At 45.4% G+C, this 21,127-nt stretch overlaps 1 protein-coding gene across 5 annotated transcripts in view; it reads right to left on the bottom strand.

The window, feature by feature from the left end:
• EPB41L4B (erythrocyte membrane protein band 4.1 like 4B) overlaps positions 1 to 21,127 on the bottom strand; it is a gene marked incomplete at both ends in the record, with an annotated part of 124,772 nt that overhangs the window by 89,722 nt on the left and 13,923 nt on the right. For all 5 annotated transcript variants that reach the window (XM_084236142.1, XM_084236140.1, XM_084236141.1 and 2 more), the window contains one exon: positions 2,047 to 2,151. In XM_084236142.1, the coding sequence (XP_084092268.1) occupies positions 2,047 to 2,151 (105 nt within the window). The remainder of the gene's footprint in view (positions 1 to 2,046; positions 2,152 to 21,127) is intronic.

Genomic DNA, 21,127 nt, shown 5'->3' on the forward strand with positions numbered 1-21,127 from the left:
AGTCCGGGGAAGGCTCAAAAGGAGAGCTGAGAGGCACTTAAGGCTAGAGGAGCAGCTCGGGGGCTTGGACTTTGCTGAACCTGTGATCTGTGCTGGCGCCAAAAGGCACAGCGTGACTCTCCAGCAAGGCTTGGCAGTCATGAGAAGCAGCAAAGGAAACAGATGGGTCGCAACGTTGATGGGACAGAAGAATCAAAGGGCAAGTGAGGACACAGGTGAGACGGCTGTGGCTTTGCTAGGGCACAGAGGAAGGGGCCGGGAAGCTGGAGAAAGGAGAGTAAAGTGGGAGGGGGTCATTAAGGGCTGAGACCAGAAGCTGAACTAGAAAGATGAACTAAAGGGACGTGATCATGGAATTCTGGATCCTGGAGCAATTGGGAGGTGACAGGACCCAAAGTGTGAGGCTGCTCTATGAAATGTTAACGAGATCGGTGTCCAGAACCCTGAATCCAAAGGTTGATCAGGGCAAGAGAAAATCCAAGTCAGCAGAGGCCTTGCCGGATGGAAAGGACAGTGTCGAGGTTAGAGGGCAGGGCACAGGGTGGCCCAGCTGTACAGGAAGATGAATGGGATGAAGGGGCAGAAAGGGAAGTATCAGTTGCCTCCTCTCCATGGCCCAGGTGGGTCCAGAGTAAGAGTCTCCAGCTTGGAAATGGAGAAGGAATCTGGACCATTAACAGAAGGAAGAAACATCTAGAAAGTGCAAGGCAATGGCGTGGGAGAGAGGGGACAACTCAGCAGACAGGAAATCCTGGAAGTACAGAGGGAGCAGGGGGAAGAGTCTGCCCAGGGGGTGCTGAGCCAGGATGCATTTCAGTCCCCATTCCACAGTATCATCCATGGACAGACTCATGGAGACACATTCTCAGGCAGTTCCAATTCCAGGCACCTATTTTGAGCATCTTTATCTAACAACTGTCACTAGGAGCTTTAGAAAGTACCTAAAAAGTATCTTTCTCGTAGAAAGGTTTAAGCATACATGATGCACTCCAGGTCTCTACCTGGAAACCCACGTTTTCAGAAGCTGTTCAAAATAGCACCGCCCCTACCATCTATCCCCTACTCCTGCTTTATTCTTTATTATTTTTTAAAGATTTATTTGTTTATTTATACAAGAACCGGGGTACAAGCCAGATTCGCGGGAGGATGAGAGGATTTACCAGAGACAGAGCAGGAAACAGAACAGGCAGACTGACTGAAATACACTGCTGAGGGGAGCAGCGGGCAAGACAGGAGAGGTCTGCTGCACCATGTGGGACCCTTGCCGATCGGCCAGGATCGAACCAGTGCTGCAGAGGCTGTGGACAGCTTCACAGTGCAGCGCTCCACTGCCTGCGCCACCAGGGGAGGCCTTGCTTTATTCTTTTTAACACTTACTATCATCCATCGTATTAAATACATGTTTATTACTTTATCTGCGGTGTTTAGAACCGGTCCAGCACATAGTAGGCACTCAATAAACCTTTTTAGATTGCTTAATACATTATCTTTGAAACCCAAAGCTACATTTTGTTGGGGGAGAAACTGAAGTCGCTCCTGTTTTTGAAAGAGAGGTTCTGAGCTGGGTTGAGCCCACAGGCTCCACATCTCCACTGTGACTATTTCTGTCTCAGGCAAACTCAGTGTGGTCTTTGCTGCCCTGACACAAGCTGCAATCCAGTCTCAATCAATGCCAAGACCTGCCCAGGAAGACCACAGGACAGTGGTACAGCATCTTCTGTTGCTTCAAAAAAAGGTAGTATCATTAAAGGAACCTCTATAATGATATTTCTTCTTCCTACCTCCTCTACAAACACAACCATGTTAATCTCAGTGCTTGGAATGTTTCGCTGATGCAGGCCTATGAATCCCTAATGCTTCTCTTTCCTCTTATCCTGGTCAAGGAAAGGCCATCATGATGCATTTCACATGGGCAGCCATGCCCACTCTTTACTGCGTCAATATTGTATTTTTATTCTTATTTCTCTCTGCCAATTTCTAGCAACTGTGGGTCTACAATTAGCATGAAAAGCCAATCTCTCCAGAAATGAATCAAGAAATACATACTGCGACCTGGGCGGAGTCGAGGAACTGGAGGCCAAAGTAATCTGTTTCCACAAGGTCCAAGTGGTATACGATCTGATCAAAAAGATCCTGGCCTTTGGCGTGTTTCTGGAAGACAAGTGGGAAGATGAAAATGTAGGCTATGACAGCTGGGTAAGGAACAAAAGGCTTGTAGTGCATAGACAATGTGCCACAGTACACACATTTAAAATTCTTAATTTGCTTTACTGTAATACAAACTTATCATTAAATCTAAGCACTTACAATGATGAATAAAAAACAACTTCTGAGCATGGGGAGCCCATGCCTTCTTATGAACACTGGTATATGAACGGAAAGGATCAAGCATTGATCCTGGCTTTTTCGGCTGTTTGCTTTTTTATCTGTTTAGTTTTGTTGGTTGTCCATAGCCCTGGGTAACCAACAATAGATAACAGTATCTACAAAAGTTGACTTCAAATGAACTGAAGATGTATATGTAGAGTTAAAACTACGAAACTCTCAGAAAAAAACATAGGCACAAATTTTCATGACTCTGGATTAGACAATGGCTTCTCAGGACTCACAAAACAGAGACAACAACAGATAAAAATAAACCAAACATCATCAAAAAGTAAAGTTATTGTGCTTCAAAGGATGCCAACACATCAAGAAAGTATAAAGACAATGAATCATGGGAGAAAAGTCCTGCAAATTCTAAGTCTGATAAGGGACTTCTATGTAGAATAAAGAACTGTTACAGCTCAATAATAAAGACATCCAGTTTTAAAATGGGCAAGAGAAATACATACATAGATACACAGATAGGTAGCTCTCAAAAGAGATATAAATGCTCCACAAGCAAATAAAAAGATGCTCAGCATCATAAATCTTTAGGGAGATACAAATCAAAACCATCGGATACCACTTTACCTAGCATGACAGCTACAATAAGAAAGACAGATAATAACAAATGTTGGAGAAACTGGAACTCTTATACACTGCTAATGGGAATGTAAAATTGTGCAGCCGCTTTGAGATATAGCCTGGCAATTTCTCAAATTGTTAAACAGAGTTACCATGTGACCCAGCAATTCCACTCATAGGTACATACCCAAGATGAAATGAAAACAGAAACATGTACACAAATGTCCATTTATACAAAGTAGCATGATTCATAATAGCCCAAAAGTAAAAACATCAAGTATCTATCAATGAGCAAAAGATATAACCTGCTCCCCAAATCTCTCTCTCCACACAAAAACCAAACCAAGCCTGGAACCAATTCAACCATTAAACCCTGCCACCAACGCAGGACCTGCAGAGGGTCATTCTAAACTATGTGGAGTGGAGATAAGCAAGACCCAGCCTGTAGGAAACTCTAGAAACAAATGACCCACTTACTTCAACAAACAGATACAAGGAAGAGAAAAGATGGAGGGGAAACCTACAGATTAAAAGAGTCTTTAAGAGACATTAAAAAACCCCTGAGAATATTAAAAACTAAAAACGTCATTGCCTAGGTGATAAAAATGGAAAAGGTGTGATTACAACAAAATCAGGGCAGTTGCAATTCCTGGGCTGGGGAGGGGCTGTGTGGGTAGAAAATGTCATTCAAGTATCCTCTTCTGCTGAAGACAGAATTCCCAACAATCCTTTCTGATGCCAAAAATAGAGTGGTAAAATTATGAGGATTATGAGGACTGGCATGGGGGCCCTCCAAACATGCCCCAGTGGGTAGGATGAAGAAAGGGGTGGGGTGGAGACCACAGCCCTTGAACCCACCATCTCTCACTCCTCCCAGCCTGAAGAGCATTCGCTTTTACAACTAAGAAGGCTCTAGATACCTTAGTCCACCTGTCCCATCAGCCAGGACTTCAGTGGTAGGGCTGGGTGGAGGGAGGAGGAAGACCCTAGAAGCCCATAAACCATCACTTCAGGGTTAGCCTAAACACGGGGTCTCCTGTCCCAGGGAAATGGCCCCTCCTGGGTGTTCTCACCAGTAGCAAGTGCCTTTATTGACTGCAATTGCTATTACACCATGTGGCCTGGGTTCCTGTCTTGCTGCTGTTTCAGACTGAGCCCTCCCAAAGGGCAGGGACCAGCTGTGTTCATCTGCACACCTCCTCACCGCCCTCCATCCGCAAAGCATGGTGCAAGGCTGGCACACAGCAGGCGCTGCATGAATTCTGTGCACTGGAGGGCTGGGGCACAGGTGGGTCTGGAGCCAAGAAACAGATCCTTGGGATGGGGTGAGCATGCCCAACAGAATGCTATTTCACAAAGTGGCCGCAAGAAAAATGAAAAAAAAAAAAAAACGCTCATTAAAATCTTTTCAAATTAAGTATTCTACGAACAAGTGCCTAGGGAACTGTGCTGTGCTTCCAAGGCTGTTTACCTCAACACAATTTTGTGGCTATTAAGTGAAGTGCTGTCTAGTGGTTATAATGGGAGATCTGTTAATGTGACAAAATTGGAAGCCGCTCCTCGTTCTCTGTTAACTAGGTCTCCTCTTCAGTATGAATTCATTTTCATTCATTCATTCAACAAATATTTACCAACTGCTCAGCAGGTGCCAGCTATCATTCTAAGTGTGTGGAGTACAGTGGGGCCAGAGTGGGAAGGGAGGAACTACAGGTAGTCCTCACTAACCAGGTACTTCTTGGGGAGCAAAGTCATCCAAAGCAGTTTGAGATCCAAACCCATAGGTTCTCAGAGCCACTTAGCTCCCCACATTCTCAAGCAGAAGAAACTGCATGTAAAACCTTGCTAGGTCCTGATCACCATTCTGGAACCAGAAAGCTGTCCCCAGATGCAGCAGGGCAGAGCGCTCTCTCCTGAGTCCTGGCATCTACCCATCTCAACACATCACTTTTCACAAGAACCACAACCAGAGGTTTTGAGTCATTGTGTCTCTCTGTAGCAGCTCCTTCTGATCTGAAAGTAGCTCAGAATACCCAAGCTCATTAAAGTCATGTGTAAAATAAAAGCACAGAGTTGCCAAGTACAGACTGGGTCAGGCAGACAGCCAGCAGGGCAAGGCATGGACATAGCGATATCTTTGCTGGATGTCAGAGGGTCCTATTCTGCTTATGTACTGGTTCCCAGCCATGTTCCTGATAAGGAAGACCACTACACTGTTGATATCTTAACTGTCCCCCAAATAAATTAATGATCCTGACCCTCTAAGATAACAGGCAACTGGCAACAACATAACAGGTTAACTGGTCCTGGAAGGGAGAAGATAGAAGCCAGCGCATCCAAAATGACATTAGTCTCCCCAGGATGAGGAGCCAGGCCTCCCAGGTAGGCTTGGAAGAAGAAAATGAGCTTTGAGTGAGGGTGCCAGTCGAGCGTCCACATACTAGTTGCGAACTAAAATGGAAATAGCTGACATCTGAGCAGTGAAAGGATTTCAGCTGCCAGTTCCTTGCAGGCACATGGGACCTTGTGTCCACCTGCTCCACAGGCATCAGATGGCACGTGCCTCTGCAAGCGCTTTCAGAAAGGCCACATTACCTCCTTTGGGCTCAGCAACAGCCCTGCCTGCCCCCTCTCTGGGGTCCTGATAGGTCTAGCATCCCCACACACAAGTCCTCTCAGTCACTTCTCTGCACAAAAACACCCATGAGAATGAACTGCAGGCAGCTCAGCCAGGTTCAGGGACTCTTTACAATCAGTGCTGCCCAATCCAATACACATCTTAATCCCCCAGGCCCTACACAGGCCCTCAAATGCTGAAACACAGGCAACTAACTCATGTACCCCAACATGCAGCAGGGCCTACCCCAGGATTGTCTGTGTCCTTCCTTTGCCTGGGAACCCCTCCCACCTGCCCCCTCCTCTCCCCACCTCCAACAAGCTAATCACACACTCTGTCAAGTGGTCATTAAATTGCTTGTGGGCAACATCCGGCCATGTTTGTCTTTGCTTTTTTTTTTTAAAAAAAAAAAAAAGATTAATTTTTGCTTCTTTTTTTAAAAGATTGATTGATTTATTTATACAAGCACTGGGTACAGTCAGAAGCGTGGGAGGGTGAGAGAATTCACCAGAGCCAGAGCGGGGAACAGAACAGGTAGACTGAAGAAATACACTGCTGAGGAGAGCAGTGGGCACGGCAGGAGAGGTCTGTTGCTCCATGTGGGACCCTTGCCAGCGGCCGGGGATCGAACCGGCGCTGCAGAGGCTGAGGGCAGCTTCGCAGCCCAGCGTTCAACCGCTGCGCCACCAGGGGAGGCCCTGTCTTTGCTTCTGAACCAGCTGACATTCTGAAGCTCAATAAACATAGACCCTGAGATGGTTAAGGTGCGCAGTTCCCACAACAGTCATAAAACAACCCACTTTTCAGAAGTCTGATCTTTCTAGTCTGAGTCTGGGCTAGGAATCCGCTTAGCCAGGGGGAACCTGGGTGCACCCCCATCTTCCCTCCCAGACCTCCTGTGTGTTCTAATGAGACTAGGACAAAGGTGTATTGGAAACAGACATGCTGGGGCCTCAGCTTGACTGTGTCTCATACACATGACATACCATCAAGTCCTGGCTTTTTAACATATGGGTTAAAAAAATAACCAAATAATTGCAATGATTTCTAAACCTAAGCACAGGCTTTGCATTTGTTCCAATTAAATTTCAACCTTTAAATTGGCTCATCATCTCTCCTGTTACAAATATGAGTTCCAGGCTGTTAACCCATATACCAGTCACTGACCTCTGTTTTACAGTATGAGAAATTTGGTGTGTGAGATGTGGGGAGGGGTTGTCGAGCTGGGGAGTAGTAGGAGGACTGGTCTTTCTTCAGTTGGAAAGTACTAAGGGAACCCCTATGATGGTGGCCAGAAGCCAGTTATAAATGCACACAGTCGTACCATGTGGGGCCAAGTCCCGGACTCTCAGAAGCAAACATATGGGTTAGAAGCCTAGTTCTATCTCTTTTCTAGCACTCCCCCAAGAGCTTCTTCACCTGAAAAATGGGGTGCTCTCATTTGCCTTGTCAACCTTGTAAGTCATTGTGATAATATGATTTATAAGAAATATGTATTTGTTCACTTAGAAGACCGAAGTACATGTCTCCTTCACAGTCCTGGTCTCAGCCCCCAAGAATCTGGGGGTTTTCTAAGTTTTTGAGAGTTTTCAAGGTGACTTTTGCTATGTTAGTGAAGTTATCTTTGGTAAAACAACTGAGAAGGGGTTGGGGGGAGGGTAGTCACCAGGAAAACCAACACGCATAGTGGGTGGAACTTCCAATCCTACCCCAGGATCTCCAGGGACCAGAGGGGCTAGAAGGTTGAGTTCAATTGCCACCGGCCAATTAGTTCATCAACCATGCCTATATAATGAAGCATCTGTAAAATCCCCAGAGGAGGGACTTCTGAGAGCTTTCCTGGTTAGTGAACATGTAAAGATTTGGGGAGAGGGGTACGCCTAGAGTGGGGATGGGGGTCTTCGCACCTTCTCACCATACCTTGTCCTATGTGTCTCTTCCATCTGGCTGTTCCTGAATTACAGCCTTTGTAATAAATCAGTGAACTAACTGGTTTCCTGAATTCTGTGTGTCGTTCTAGTCAATTACCGGAAGCTGAGGAGGGTGTCCTCAGGCAGTGGACCAGAAGCACAGGTACCTGCCTGTGACTGCAGCTGGCATCTGAAGTGGAGCACAGTCTTGGGAGATGCAGCCTTTACCTGTGATTCTGACATTATCAACGGATCGTGTCAGGACTGAACTGAATTCTCAGACACCCATTGGTGCTGGAGAATTGGTTGGTGTGGGGAGGCCTACACAAACCTTAGGAACTGGTCTCGGGACACCAACTCCTCAGTCATGAATTAATGAAAGAGTGAGAAAGCAAGTGAATAAAATTGTGGTGTCCTACACAACAAAGGAACTATAGTTACTTTCATCCAAGTATAACACAATGTATATTTTGTCAAATGCTAACCAAAAACTGACAGAAGGCCCATGATCTAGAGTAGTGGAATAATCCCATTAAAAAAAATGAAGACTAATCTGTTTGGGGGAATTTTGTGGCCTACACTGATCCCTAGAGATCAATTCCTTCCTTCCCAAGTTCTTATACACCCTTCATTTAAAACAGCTCTCAGAACTCCAGCTGGGATCATCACTGGCTTCCTGGTCAGCAGTTCCCAGAAGGTACCTGCCTCAGGGCCTGCTTTCCACTGATTCTAAGAGCTCATTTCACAGTTAGTTACCACCTCCAAAACTTGATAATGTGCTAGTTTTCTATGAACTTTAGGAGGAGGAAACTAGCCCTCAACTTCACACATACACTTACACACACACACACACACACACACACACACACACAGCGCCCCGGGGTCTCTGTCCCTCCTGCCACCACACTCAACTTAAATCATCATAAACAAATATTAACTGTTTACTCCAGGATGTTATAAAGACAAAATATCTGAAACCACCAAATAAACTTCCCTTGAAATTTTCTCATGAGTAAGAAATGTCGTCTCAAGCATCAGCAAGATTTGGCAACTCAAAACTGGGCTGCACTGATTAAAGGCCAGGCAGAAGTGTCCATGAACTAGTGTGTGAGGTGACCAAGCTCCGGCCTGCAAATCCCACCTGCCAGCTGAAGAGTACTTTGATGATACAAAGTCACCCCATTTTGCAGAGGGAGACTAGACCTCAGAGAAATTCCAGGACCAAGTTCCTATTGCTTAGAAGTGGCAGACCTAGAGTCAGCAACAGCCTTCCTGAATCTTAGGAGAGTCCTTTCTGTACATCCATTACTCCTGCAGTCATTCAGTTCACCTCACCGGCTTTGAGCACAAACGTGCCCTGCAAACAAAAAATATTTCCTAAGCCCAATTCGACAGGCGTGGTCTTGGGATACAAGGGTACACGGTCAGACCACAAACAGACCTCAGGATAGAGAGGCAATTCCCACTTTCTTTGGGGGAACGAGAGAGTTGCGGCTGAATGGAAATGTAGATTTGTCCACAAACACAGAAACCAGACACTGGGCAGGGACAGCAACAGTCTGGGTGGCTCCTGGAAATTCAATTCTGGTAAAACAGAGCACATGTTATTAATTTCCTGACTCGCCTGGCTAACAATCTCCTGGAAATCAGAGGAAGCAACAAAACAACTGCTCTTAATTTTGATCAACAAGGAAGAGCAATTTTAGAAGAAGGTGACTGTCCTCATAGTGTGTGACACCACTGATTGGCTCCACCCACAGACAATCAGGGTTCTTCCACCAGGGATGGGGATCCCAATGTCTTAAGGAGGTCAGGAGAGGCATATTTTAGCATCAGCTTTATGTTTAATGTCTACCACAGCCACACTGGCTTCAACTAACGAGGGATTCAGGGCACTGAGGCTGTGTTGCACTATCGACTGTTGATTAGACTCTGTACCAGGCTGATAAACTGACTTTGGTTCAAGCTGTATTTCTATCTCAGCGGAGATTCAAAGCTCTCATTTGTTCCTTCCACAACATCCCTCTCGCAGAGCTGCTGTGAGGATTAAATGATCCCACTGGCCAAGAGCCTATGAATCTTCTTTCAATCCACCTAACATCTAGCAACCTCAATTTCAGTCTCTCTATAGCCTCTTCCATGCATGCTGACCCAGTGAATTAACAGTAAGTCGGGGGTTTCCCATTTATTCCTCAGGATGCTAAAAGAAGTCCAGACACATAAAGCCACTTGATCCTGGCTACTCTGAAAACTGGTTTCACCCAATACTTCATATATCATGCCTCCCACGCTCAATAAGAAACACTGAAACAGCACATGCTGAATGAACATTTCTCATTTGTTGCTGAGACTATCAGTCATGTTTTAATATATTATCCCTACTGACACAGATATTAATAAAATAACAAAACCTCCCTAGAACAAAGGTCCACTAGACGGCTTTCTTTCACAGTTCTGGATCAGGAGCCTCTCCGTGTCCCCTTTATCACTGGGATGGTGAGTCACCTGCCTGTCACAATGCCATCTGCCCAACTGAGTCCACCTGAATGCCCAGTGAATGGGGAAGGGGCACAGGCTGCCTGAATGACCTCCAAGACAGGTGTTTTTCACCTGAGTGGCCTCAATCTTGTATCAAAAGACCAACATGAACATGGGGACTTGAGAGGTCCAGGTGGCAAGTTCCTGAAGATTTCCTTTTAGTGCTGTTCTTTTAAACTCTGGTTCTTACAAATAAGTCTGCAAGGCCTTCAAAGTCTTCCTTGACTCTGGAAGGGCTGGGCACGGCTTCAACCAAAAAGAAGATGGTGTTGGTGATATTTTGTGACTTCCAAAGAGAGGTGGCAGTTCCCTGGGGATGTTTGCTCTGGGGGAAGAGCCCGCCAGCTTGTAAAAAATCCAGTGACTCTAAGACTGCCATGCAGAAGAGGGCAGGAGCAGGTATGCCAGCCCACTGTCCTGCTGGGCCCAGCCTTCTGCTCACTAGTGCCAGGGGACCAGCCATTGCGTGCCCAGTCTGAGGTCCCCCACACCAGCCCACCTGCCAGCTGAGCACTCCTGGGTCAATACCACGAGCAGCAAAAGAATCTGCCAGCTAAGCCCACTCAAAGTCTTGGGCAGCAGACTCCATGAGCTATGGGAAACAGTTGCTGTTTTAAGGCCCTAGCACTGGGGACATTTGTTAGGTCACAATGGTGAGCTAGAACGAAAACCACACTGATGTACACACACAGCATGCGTGCATGGCATATACGTGCATACCTAAAAGATTTAGGATATATAACTATTTTTGTAATTTAAAAAGTGTTTTCTTAGGAAATTCCCCTACTGGGATGCTAACTTACATATCACCTGCTCAGAGACAAGGGAATAGAATAACAAATGTGAATTCTTTCGCTAAAAAAAAATAAAATAAAATAGGGAGGGGAATAAACTGAAAAATTGTTCTTGAAGGCCACAAACTATTTAGGAGAAGGACATTAAAGTGGAAATACCTGGCGCTGCCTTATTATACATTCACTAAGGATTTATTTGGACCTCAAAAAATTGCATTGGAAAGGGAAGGAGGGAACTGGTAGGGATTAAAGGATATTTAACAAACATATTTAACATACACATATTTAACAAACACACTGTGCAGTCTGTAAGTAGAACAAACCAATGCAAAAAAAGGCTTTGAGGTGACTGGGACAAACCAAAAGAGGTTTTGGTATCAGACAATATTAAGGAATCAATCACTGTTCATTTTGTTGAATATAATAATGGAATTATGGGTATATGTATGCATATATATTATATATATTAGGAAACAGGCAGAGAGATAACTACTTAGATATTAAGAGCTTAAATGGGTTATCTGGGACTTGCTGTAAAATACTCCAGAAAAATAATAATAAAGGGATGCTGTGCATACATGTGAGTGCTTCATCAAACTGTTCGACTTCTGTGTTTGAAAGTCTCCATAATCAAAACTTAAAACCTCACACGCTGCAAAGAGCTTGGGGCTTGGAGATTGCTGGCACTTGGAGATTGCGGGCCTAAACTCTGCTCTGGAGAATCCAAGCCACTGGCTGGGAAGGGGCGTCTGCGTCCACAGTGAATGTGCTCTGGGATGCAGAAGGGAAAACGACTCCAAGCCATTAACCGATTTTCTTCCACGTCACTGAAACGAAACACGACACACAGATCTGTGTGGACCTAGCCCAGCACCTACCGGCCATGGACCTGAAGTCACATTTTATCCCCACCCCCATCCTTGGTGCAGAGGAGGCACACTGTGTGCTCAGTTTCACAAACAACATTTTCACAGCAAGAAAGAATGTGTAAAAGAATGAAAACGACATTTTTCCAGCTTTAGATACCAAAGTTAACACTCTCCCCTAGCTGATTTCATGGAAACAATGATTTTACCCCTTAGAATGTTTCTGAGTCACCATAATGAGGGATTATGAGGGATACTGGGCTGATTTTTGACCCTGAACTAAGCATTACAGTCTGCGACCCAGCAGAGCAACAGACTTTTGCTAAGGGACAGGTCAAGCTCCTCGGGGGATATTGCCTGATAGCCACAGAGAGCAGACCTTGGGACAGAGCCCTCCTCCAAGCCACCAAGTAAGACTGTTCTGGAAATTAGTGCACCCAAGTCCCTCCTTTTGCTAACTGGGTAAACACGGGCCAGAGGCAGGTGCCTGTGGGCACCAGACAGCCACTGCAAAGCCAGGACTGGATACTGTCCCTGAGAGCAATGGAATTTTCTTTCTCAGGACAATCTTAAGATGACTGCATTATGACTGTTACCTGAACAGGCATGGTAAGAACAACGCTGGCGTTTTTGCTATGGAAAGGTTAAGAACCAATACATACCACCAAAAACCCAGAAATCTCAGTGTTAAAAACTTTGGTTATAAAAAGTGCTTGATTTGGGGAAATATTTTTGGCTGTTTTTAATGGTGACCAGGAAAGGGAAAAAATGCCGGAGAAAGGAAAAAGAAAATGAAACAAATTTGTGCCTGACTAAACAGTAACCTGCAATTAAAATGATGGATGCCTTTGTGCCAAGAGGTTGAGTTTCAAACAAGCGGCTGGAAGAAGGGCAGCCCTGAAAATAAATTGCCAAATTACTTTTTGCAGCAGATTGCAGATTCCCCCTCCTTGCAATTCTGAAAGCAAGTTACTTCACATAAATAAACATGCAACAAATTCCAAGGAAACCCAGCCAAGATACGTGAGCAGAAAGAACTAACTTTGGGTGAACCGCTGCTCCCACCCAGCTTGCAATTTAAGAAAGCAACTATATTTACCAAGCAAGGCAGGTCCATGCCACCTTGTGCAGGAAGCACCTCTAAATTCCCCAGACATGCAGTGACTGCTCCCCCTTTCTCTGCAGAACCCTTTGGAGCTGAAAGCATAGTTCTGGGCATCACAACTGATACAGTGACTGAAGGCACAGCAGGAGGCGGCCAGAGATTTCTAACCTAGTAAGGATGTTTGAGGATGAGATGAAATGATAAATTTAACAGGAATTTCTGTGGCCCCAAGGTTTGCCAGTAAGATAGACCCAGTGATGGGGGAGGCACCACTCTAGGCAGCGTGCTGGTTTACAGGAGATGAGATTTATGGAAGTTAATCAACAGGAGAGTGTGATAGGCTGAGTCGGGTGACCCCCCAAATTGATATGCTGAGCCCTAGTTCCCAGTACCTTGGAATGCGGTTGTATTGGAAATAAAGTCTTTAAAGAGTTAATTCACTAGGCGGGGCCCTAATCCTAATGGGTGTCCTCACACAGATTAGGTCACATGCAGAGATATCAAGGATGCCAGCGGACATGAAAAGACCATGAGAAGACAGAAGGAGAAGAGGCAGGAACAGATCTTCTATAAGCCAAACAGTGGGACCTCTTAGGAACCAGCTTTGCTGACACTTTGATCTCAGACTTCCAGGGTCCAGAACTATGAGCAAACACATTCTGTTCTTAAAGTCTCCCAGTCTGTGGCACTCTATATGGCAGCAAATACAGGGAAGACACAGTCTTGGACCCCAGATTCTGTGGGCCCCATCATAGCTGGTACTATATATCCATAAGACTAGGCAGTGAAGCCAGTTAGCAAAGCAGCCTGTGTTTTAGTGATTATATCAACTGCTAAAGAACAGAATTTTTCTGTTTACTTGGCTCCGTATGCACGTAAGATTTTCAAAAAGGTTAATGAGTTGGAAACACACATAAAACCTATTTAACCTTGTCTATGGTGAGCGTGGCTGCCAGGGTCATAAAACTATGACTGAGGCACAATTGTCCATTCATCTGAAGGTAGGGTAGACAGAGTTGTCTTTTTATAGGTGGCCTTTGATTTTTCCTCTTTCTCTTTTTCAGTGAGTCAGTAGTCTTAAAAAAAAAAAAAAGGCCTCCTGCAAAAAGAAGGCAGAGAAAAACACATTCAGACGAGATGCTTACAGTCTTTCTGTAGGTTTGGATTGGCAAGGATGGCATTACCAAGATTATTTCTCCAAGCACAGGATTGTGGTTAGTGTGACTTGCTGGGAGAATAATCTTGACTACAAGTTCACCACACAAAATAGTTGGCTGACCCATTAAATAGAGAAAAAAACTTTCAATCATATATGTATTTATATAAAGCAACCACTGAATGCCCAATAAGGTACAAGCATTAACTGGCAGTGTTATGTTACTTTAAAATAGAAGACACAAATAGGAAATTACTTATAGAACACAACTTCCCATCATCTTTAACTGCTATGCATAAGTCTGAGCTAACCCCAATTCTCCCCAGTTCGTGCAGAACTAATTCACCTGAAATAGTTTAACACACAAGACCCCAGAGCGCCAGGATTCCAAACCCAACTCAAAAGGTATTTTCAGGAGACTGCTACTGAGCCAGGTGTGGAATGCCCCAAACTTCCCCTACATACACAGGAGATCCACAGAATGTAAAAGCAGGAGGAAAACCCAGAGAGGTTGCAGAGTGCCACCCACACACCGGCACTCTAGACGCTGCAGAGAATGGTGAACATTCACAGGTGTGCAGTGGATCATAAGCCAACCCCTCCACGGAGGTCAGACCATGCTATCAGATCTTTCGGTTGTGCTAGGATGTTTTAACTGAAATGGAGCAATTTAAGAAGTCTTACACAGACCTCTGGTTTACTTTTTAATTGAAGTGTGACATATAGAAATTCACAGACGGGTATAACTCAAGAAATTCTCAGAAGTGAGCATACCAGAGCAACCACCTCCCAGGTTAAAAATTAGAACATTTCTGGTCTCCTTGTGTGTCTCTTCCCAGTGTCCACCCCTGCCTTCCTCCCCATAGGTGCCACAGGTTGGTTTTCCCTATTCAAGGTCATATAAACAGAACCACAGAGCATGTACTCTTTCACAGTGGCCTGGGGAAGGGAGGCCCTCGGATTCTCAGCAAACCCTGATCTCTGGAAATAAGCACACAGGCAGCACTCCACAACCCTAAGCAGAAAGGAAATGACACCCAAGCCAGTGTACCTTCTGTGGACAAACTCCCAGCAGACCTGGAATCACAAAGGGTGGGTCAGATAAGGGAACGGGCATGAAAGAAATTATCCAGGCAAAGTCCCAGAGAAGGGGAAGGTCTGCTCTAGAGTCAAAGGGATGACAAAAGGATGTGGGCCCTGGCAGGTGAGGGGGGAAGAAGCCAAAGTTCAAAGTTCATGGCTACCATCCAGGCAGAAAGGAAGCAAGTCCCAAAAAACGACAGCCGAGGGGCAGGGGGTGTTCCTGGGACCAATCCCAGAGACGGCATTTTTTTTTAAAGATTTATTTATTTATGAATACAAGAGCTGGGGTACAGTCCAGAGGTGTGTGTGAGGGCGGGGGGGGGGGGAGTGAGAGGATTCACCAGAGCCAGAGCGGGGAACAGAACAGGCAGACTGACGAAATACACTGCTGAGGGGAGCAGTGGGAGAGTTAGGAGAGGTCCACTGTGCCATGTGGGTTGCTCCCTAACTTCCTGGAAGGAGGAGCCCATAAAGATCACCTGCTGTAGTTTTTCTTTAAATAAAATCTTTATTATGGACAATATCAAACAAATACAACCAGAATAGTATAACAAACATCTGTCACTCATCTTTAACAATTATCAACATTCTATATCCTCTTCACCTCTGCTCACCACTCCCGTCTTCCATTATTATTATTATTTTTTTTAAACTTTTTTTTTTAAAGATTTATTTATACAAGCACTGGGTACAGTCAGAGGCGCGGGAGGGTAAGAGAATTCATCAGAGCCAGAGCAAAGAGTAGAACAGGCAGAGTGACGAAGCACACTGCTGAGGGGAGCAGCGGGCGGCAGGAGAGGTCTGTGCGCCATGTGGGACCCTCACCCAGTGGCCGGGGAATGAACCGGCACTGCAGAGGCTGCAGGCAGCTTCGCAAGCCAGCGCTCAACCGCTGAGCCACCGGGGAGGCCCCCATTATTATTTTTTTAACACTTCTTTTTCAGGGGTGATGGTAAATTTGCTTACATCAAAATGCACAGATCTGCGCTGTTTCATTTGGACAGAAGGAAACATCTGTGGAACCTACACCCTTACACCATATAGCATATCCCTGTCTCCCCCAGAAAGTTCCAGGATACCCCTTCCCAGTCAGTCTGCGGCACTCCCCCCAGAAGCAACAGCTATTCTGATTTTTCTCCACAGATTGGTTTTGTCAGTTCTGGAACAGCAACATGAAACCATAGAGAAGGTCCTCTTTTGTGGAAAGCTTCTTTTACTCAGCATAATGTGTGTCAATACAAAAAGATGTGCTTTAAAAAAATTCAGTCTCGGCCAAACTGTAGAAACGTATCACCACCCTTCTCATGCCACCATATGTGGGTAAGCTAGAAAGTTCTGAGATAAACATAACCCACACTGGGGTTCAGAACCATTGTTTTCAGCAAGTTCCTCAAGTTCTACTTTCTTCCTTGGGGGCCCTGTGCCAGATTCCAGTTCCTGCTGCTAAAATGTGCAGCAGCAACTACCCCAGGGCTCTGATCAACCAGAACGACTTTGCAGTGTCCTCTGAGAAGCAAGGTAGACCACTATTTTTTTCTATTTCCTGCCCTGACTCTTCATCTTTAATGGATAAAACCATATACAAACCACAGTGTTCTCTGCAAATGAAAAGGACACCTCTACCCAGCGAATTGGCAGTTGCTAAAGGAAAGACATGCATCTTTGACTCAGTCTTGTATCCCCTGGCTCCTGGCTTGCTTCTGTGTACACAGCAGGCCCTCAGTAATTGCTCTTCATTATTCATTCTTCCTTGGGAAGCAACAGAGCAGAGTGGCCAAAAACGCGGCTGCCTTCCTGTCTCATCTGTCAAATGGCGACAGTAACACCAGCACCTGTGCTCAGAGGCTCGGTGTGCACTGGGACAGCTCAGGTGAGCAGCCACCGGCCGTCTGGCCCAGAACCAGCTTTTTGTCAGACAGGCACAAACCCTTAGGTTTCTGGTCTGATCTGCAGGCACCTCACACTGAGCTAAAAGTGAAACATAACTAGGAATGAACACAGGTTTTATGGCACCTTAAAGCTGATCCTATTTGAAGGTCCTCTTAAAGAAAGAAAATAGAAATATTATCTTCAGCTGGCAAACTTGGCAAAATCAAGGACCAAGGGATCATGGTGTGAGGGTCCCTCCCAGCTGCTGCTCCACCCCTGGGACCTCAATCTCACCAACCTGCTATGCATAGAACACGGGAGCACATCTGGATTTTGCCATCAATTCCACTGCAAATCCAGTCACCATACCCACTAGACTACAGGTCTTCAAACTCCATTGCATCTGCCCTTCCTATCCATGTCCTGGTCCACCTTAGTTTAGACCCAAAAGACAGCTAATAGCTGGTCTTTCTGTCCATCATCAACCACAGCTCAAAGCATCCAGTGGTTTTAGCCTCGCTCCCTGTCTTCCCTCTTTCAGCATCCCATGAACTGCATTTTGTTTTTCAAATACCTCCTTCATGAGGCTAGTCAAGCTGTTCTTCCACCTAGACCACTAATTCTCCTCCACTCCATGTCAAAATCAACCCATAATCACCTCTCCTGAAGCCACTCCCTATGGAAATCCACCTGAACGTCCAAGGAACCCCCAGAAGGCTTCACCTATCCAGCTTTGATAGCACCCAAGTCGTTTCTGCCTGGTATTAGGGTTATCCAAGAAGCATCAGCGGCAGAGAGCTCCAAAGGATCAAAAAAACAAATACACCTTTCTGGGCTTGGCTACCTCTTCTGTCAGGTGATATGGGATTGTGACACCTGCTCTGCTGACCCACAAGGATTATGGTGAGGATTAAAGGAGATGAAGACTGGGGTGCAAACAAAGATCCAATGTTTTCAGGGGCTTAGAACTGGGGCTGCTCCAACCCTATTATGAGCCATGTTGCCTTCTCACACCACAGCCACTGCTGACCCATCCATCCCAGGGGACAGCTGCCCCCTGGCTGCAAAGGTAAGATTTCTCCTTCCCAGTAGAAAGACCCAGCCTCCCTAAGCTTTTCTTCAAATATAAGATGTAGTATAAAGAGTAAGAAAATGTTTTACCATGAAAAAAAGAGTTTTGAGCCATCCTTAGAAAAAAGGCTGCTGAAATATACACCAAAATCTCAATGAAGTGGTAATCTCATAGTAGATGTGTCATATATGATTTTTATTCTGTACTTTTTAAAAATCAGTAACTCCTAAACATTCTAAAACAAACACTTTCAAAAAAGTACAGAACTGGTATGATAACATTTCTTTTTAATAAAACCAATATTCTTAGCATTTTCCCTTTTTTTCTTCCTATTCAAACAACTAGGTTTTTCTGTTTGCATTGCCTTAAGAAAGGTATGTTATAACCAAAACCAGAAATTTCAGATCTAAAAAAAAGGACAAAGAGCATGGATGCTAGGCCCAGACATCCTGGTCTGCCACATTGTACTGGCAAGACTGAAGGAGACAGCACATCCGTGCTGTGTGTGTTCTAGCACACTGCCTAACTCCTCTGTGCCCAGTCTCTTCGCCTGCATAAGGATGGTAACAGGAACAATAGCTCTTAGGGTGGTGGAGTTGATGAGTTAAGCTATGCAGAGTGCCCAAATCAATGTCAATGGCCAACCAACTTTGAAGACATCATGCTACAAGATAGCCAGACACAAAAGGCCAAATATTTTGTGATATTCCTTTTATATGAAACGTCTAGAGTTGGCAGATTCCTAGAAAGAGAAGCAGATTAGTGATTGCCTAGGGCTGGGAGTGGGCAAAGAAGAATGACTGTTGTGGGTCCAGAGTTTCCTTCTGAAGATAATGAAGATGTTTTGGAGCTACATAGTGGTGACAGTTGCAAATACTGTGAGTGTATTAATGTCACAAAATGTCAACTTGTCTTGTTAATGTGTATTTTACAAAAATAAAAAGGAAATCATTTGCAAAATAATAATGTTATTTTCCTATTACCCAATTCCTATATAAATAACTGCTATAACATAAAATGTACTAGGTCCCACTCAAGAGAAACATGGCCCACAGATTCCCATACAGGACAGGGAATGCTACATGATATGCTATGAGTTTCATAAACACGGTAGCATCTGAGCAGTCACCTCAGGTGACTCCCAGGTGAAAAGGGTCCCCCACCTCATACCCAGAGATCCTCCCTTAGAAGCCAGGATAGAAATGACTGATGCTCTAAAGGCTGGAATGTGACACAAAGCTGACCCCAAGGAGCCACAAGATGTGAAGATCTGGAACCGTTGGGCCATGGTGTATCTTTATCCTTCATGTCCTCAGCAGGCTGACCTTAGGCTAGCAAAGCAAGGTCAAAGTTGTTCCTTCTCCTTTTTAGGAGGGCTAGATGTATGATGCAGTCAAAAAACAACTCCACGGGGCCCTTCCTGGTGGCGCAGTGGTTGAGTGCTGGGCTGCAAGGCTGCAGCACCAGTTCGAACCCCGGCCACCAGCGGGGGTCCCACATGGTACGACAGATGTCTCTTGCCACGCCCACTGCTCCCCTCAGCAGTGTATTTTGTCAGTCTGCCTGTTCTGTTCCCCGCTCTGGCTCTAGTGAATTCTCTCACCTACCCGCACTTCTGACTGTACCCAGTGCTTGTATAAATAAATAAATAAATCTTAAAAAAAAAAAACAACAAACAAAACTCCATATCCCTCTCCAAGTGAGCTCCTTATAACAGGATCCACACTGTTGGGTCACTTCATATTCTTCACTCCGGGCCTGTATGATTTCTACTTTTTTGCTCTTATTTGTAAAAAACAAATGAAACAGCTGAAATGGAACAAGTCTTATCAGTAAATAGAATATACTGTGGCTGTCTGGAAAACGCACATATGTGGAAGAGCTCATTCCCAGAATTAAGTTAATAAGACAGATGACAAGGTACAATAATTCAAGCACACAAGTCTTTTTCTCTTAAAAGACAGCACATACTTTTTGCATTTTTCCTCAGGAGTCTATTTAATGAAGAGGAACTACCCGCCACAGCTTTTCAAAGTTAAAAATTGCTGGACTTCAAAGAAAAATTAATCCTATATAGAATATTAAGGTTTTCTGAACAAATCATTCTGACCTCGGATTCCCTGCTTGTGCATCAAAATAGCCCATATGGGCCTCTCCTTTCCTCAGCCTTCATCCTAGAGTACTCCGCGGATCTGACAATGCCAGCTGGAATCCATGAATCCAGCCAGTTCCTGGCCAGTCCGGGCCCCTCCCTGGACTCTGACCGGTCACTCTTGCTGCTATCCACATGAAAGAGACGCCACCCAATACAGACCACAACTGCTGAGCAGGTGGCTTGGGTCTCAGGCCCCAGCATACAGGAGCAATAAAAGGAATGTGGTTGTAAAATGCTGTAGCCAGGACTGCTGGGGGTTAGTCACTGACTCTCATAAGCCTTCATAGTTTACCCGGCTTTCCTCGAGTAAGCCCAGGTCCACTTCACAGGCAGCTGGCAGGGCAGGCGGTGTTTCTTCCAGGCCAGGTGGAGAACCGCGGATCGGAGAGCCAAAGCAGCTTGCTGAAGTTACTGGGCCGGTGAGTGGCAGCTGGGAGGGCCACGGGCCGAAGCAACAATTGCTGCCCATTTGCCACAAGTGAGCACGGCTGGCCACCACAGCAGCAGCCAGGGCTCCGTGCAGACGGGAAAGATCTGTCACCCCAGATGGACGCTGTGGACATGTAGCCTCCAAGGACTCCAGGGGGTAAAATCCAGGGATTCCCACTGCCCTACAGTCTATCTACCTTATTTCCCTTCTCTCTGAAGTGTTCAGATTTTGCCTTCCCAAAAATGTCTGCCGGCACCTCCAGCCAGGCCAGATTGGAAGGGCTCACAGGGGCCTCCCCGAGGGAGTAAAGGGACTAGACCAGACTGAGCTACGGAAAGAAAGAATCGAAGGTCAAGGGAGACATAAGTTCAAAATCAACTTCATGGAGCTGATGAAGAAACACAAGGTGGGCACAGAGGAAAAGGGAAAGGTATGCTTTCATGAAATCGCTGAGAAATTTTCCAAAGATGAGGCACATAGACTTTTTCAAGGGAGCAACATCGAGTGGAAAAGGAGGCTCAGAGGCAGGGATTGAGCACGGAGCAGGAGTCTGAGGTGTGTTCTTCCATGCCTGAGAAGCTTTGGC

Source organism: Talpa europaea (genome assembly GCF_964194135.1).
Source record: "Talpa europaea genome assembly, chromosome: 7".
Taxonomy (NCBI): domain Eukaryota; kingdom Metazoa; phylum Chordata; class Mammalia; order Eulipotyphla; family Talpidae; genus Talpa; species Talpa europaea.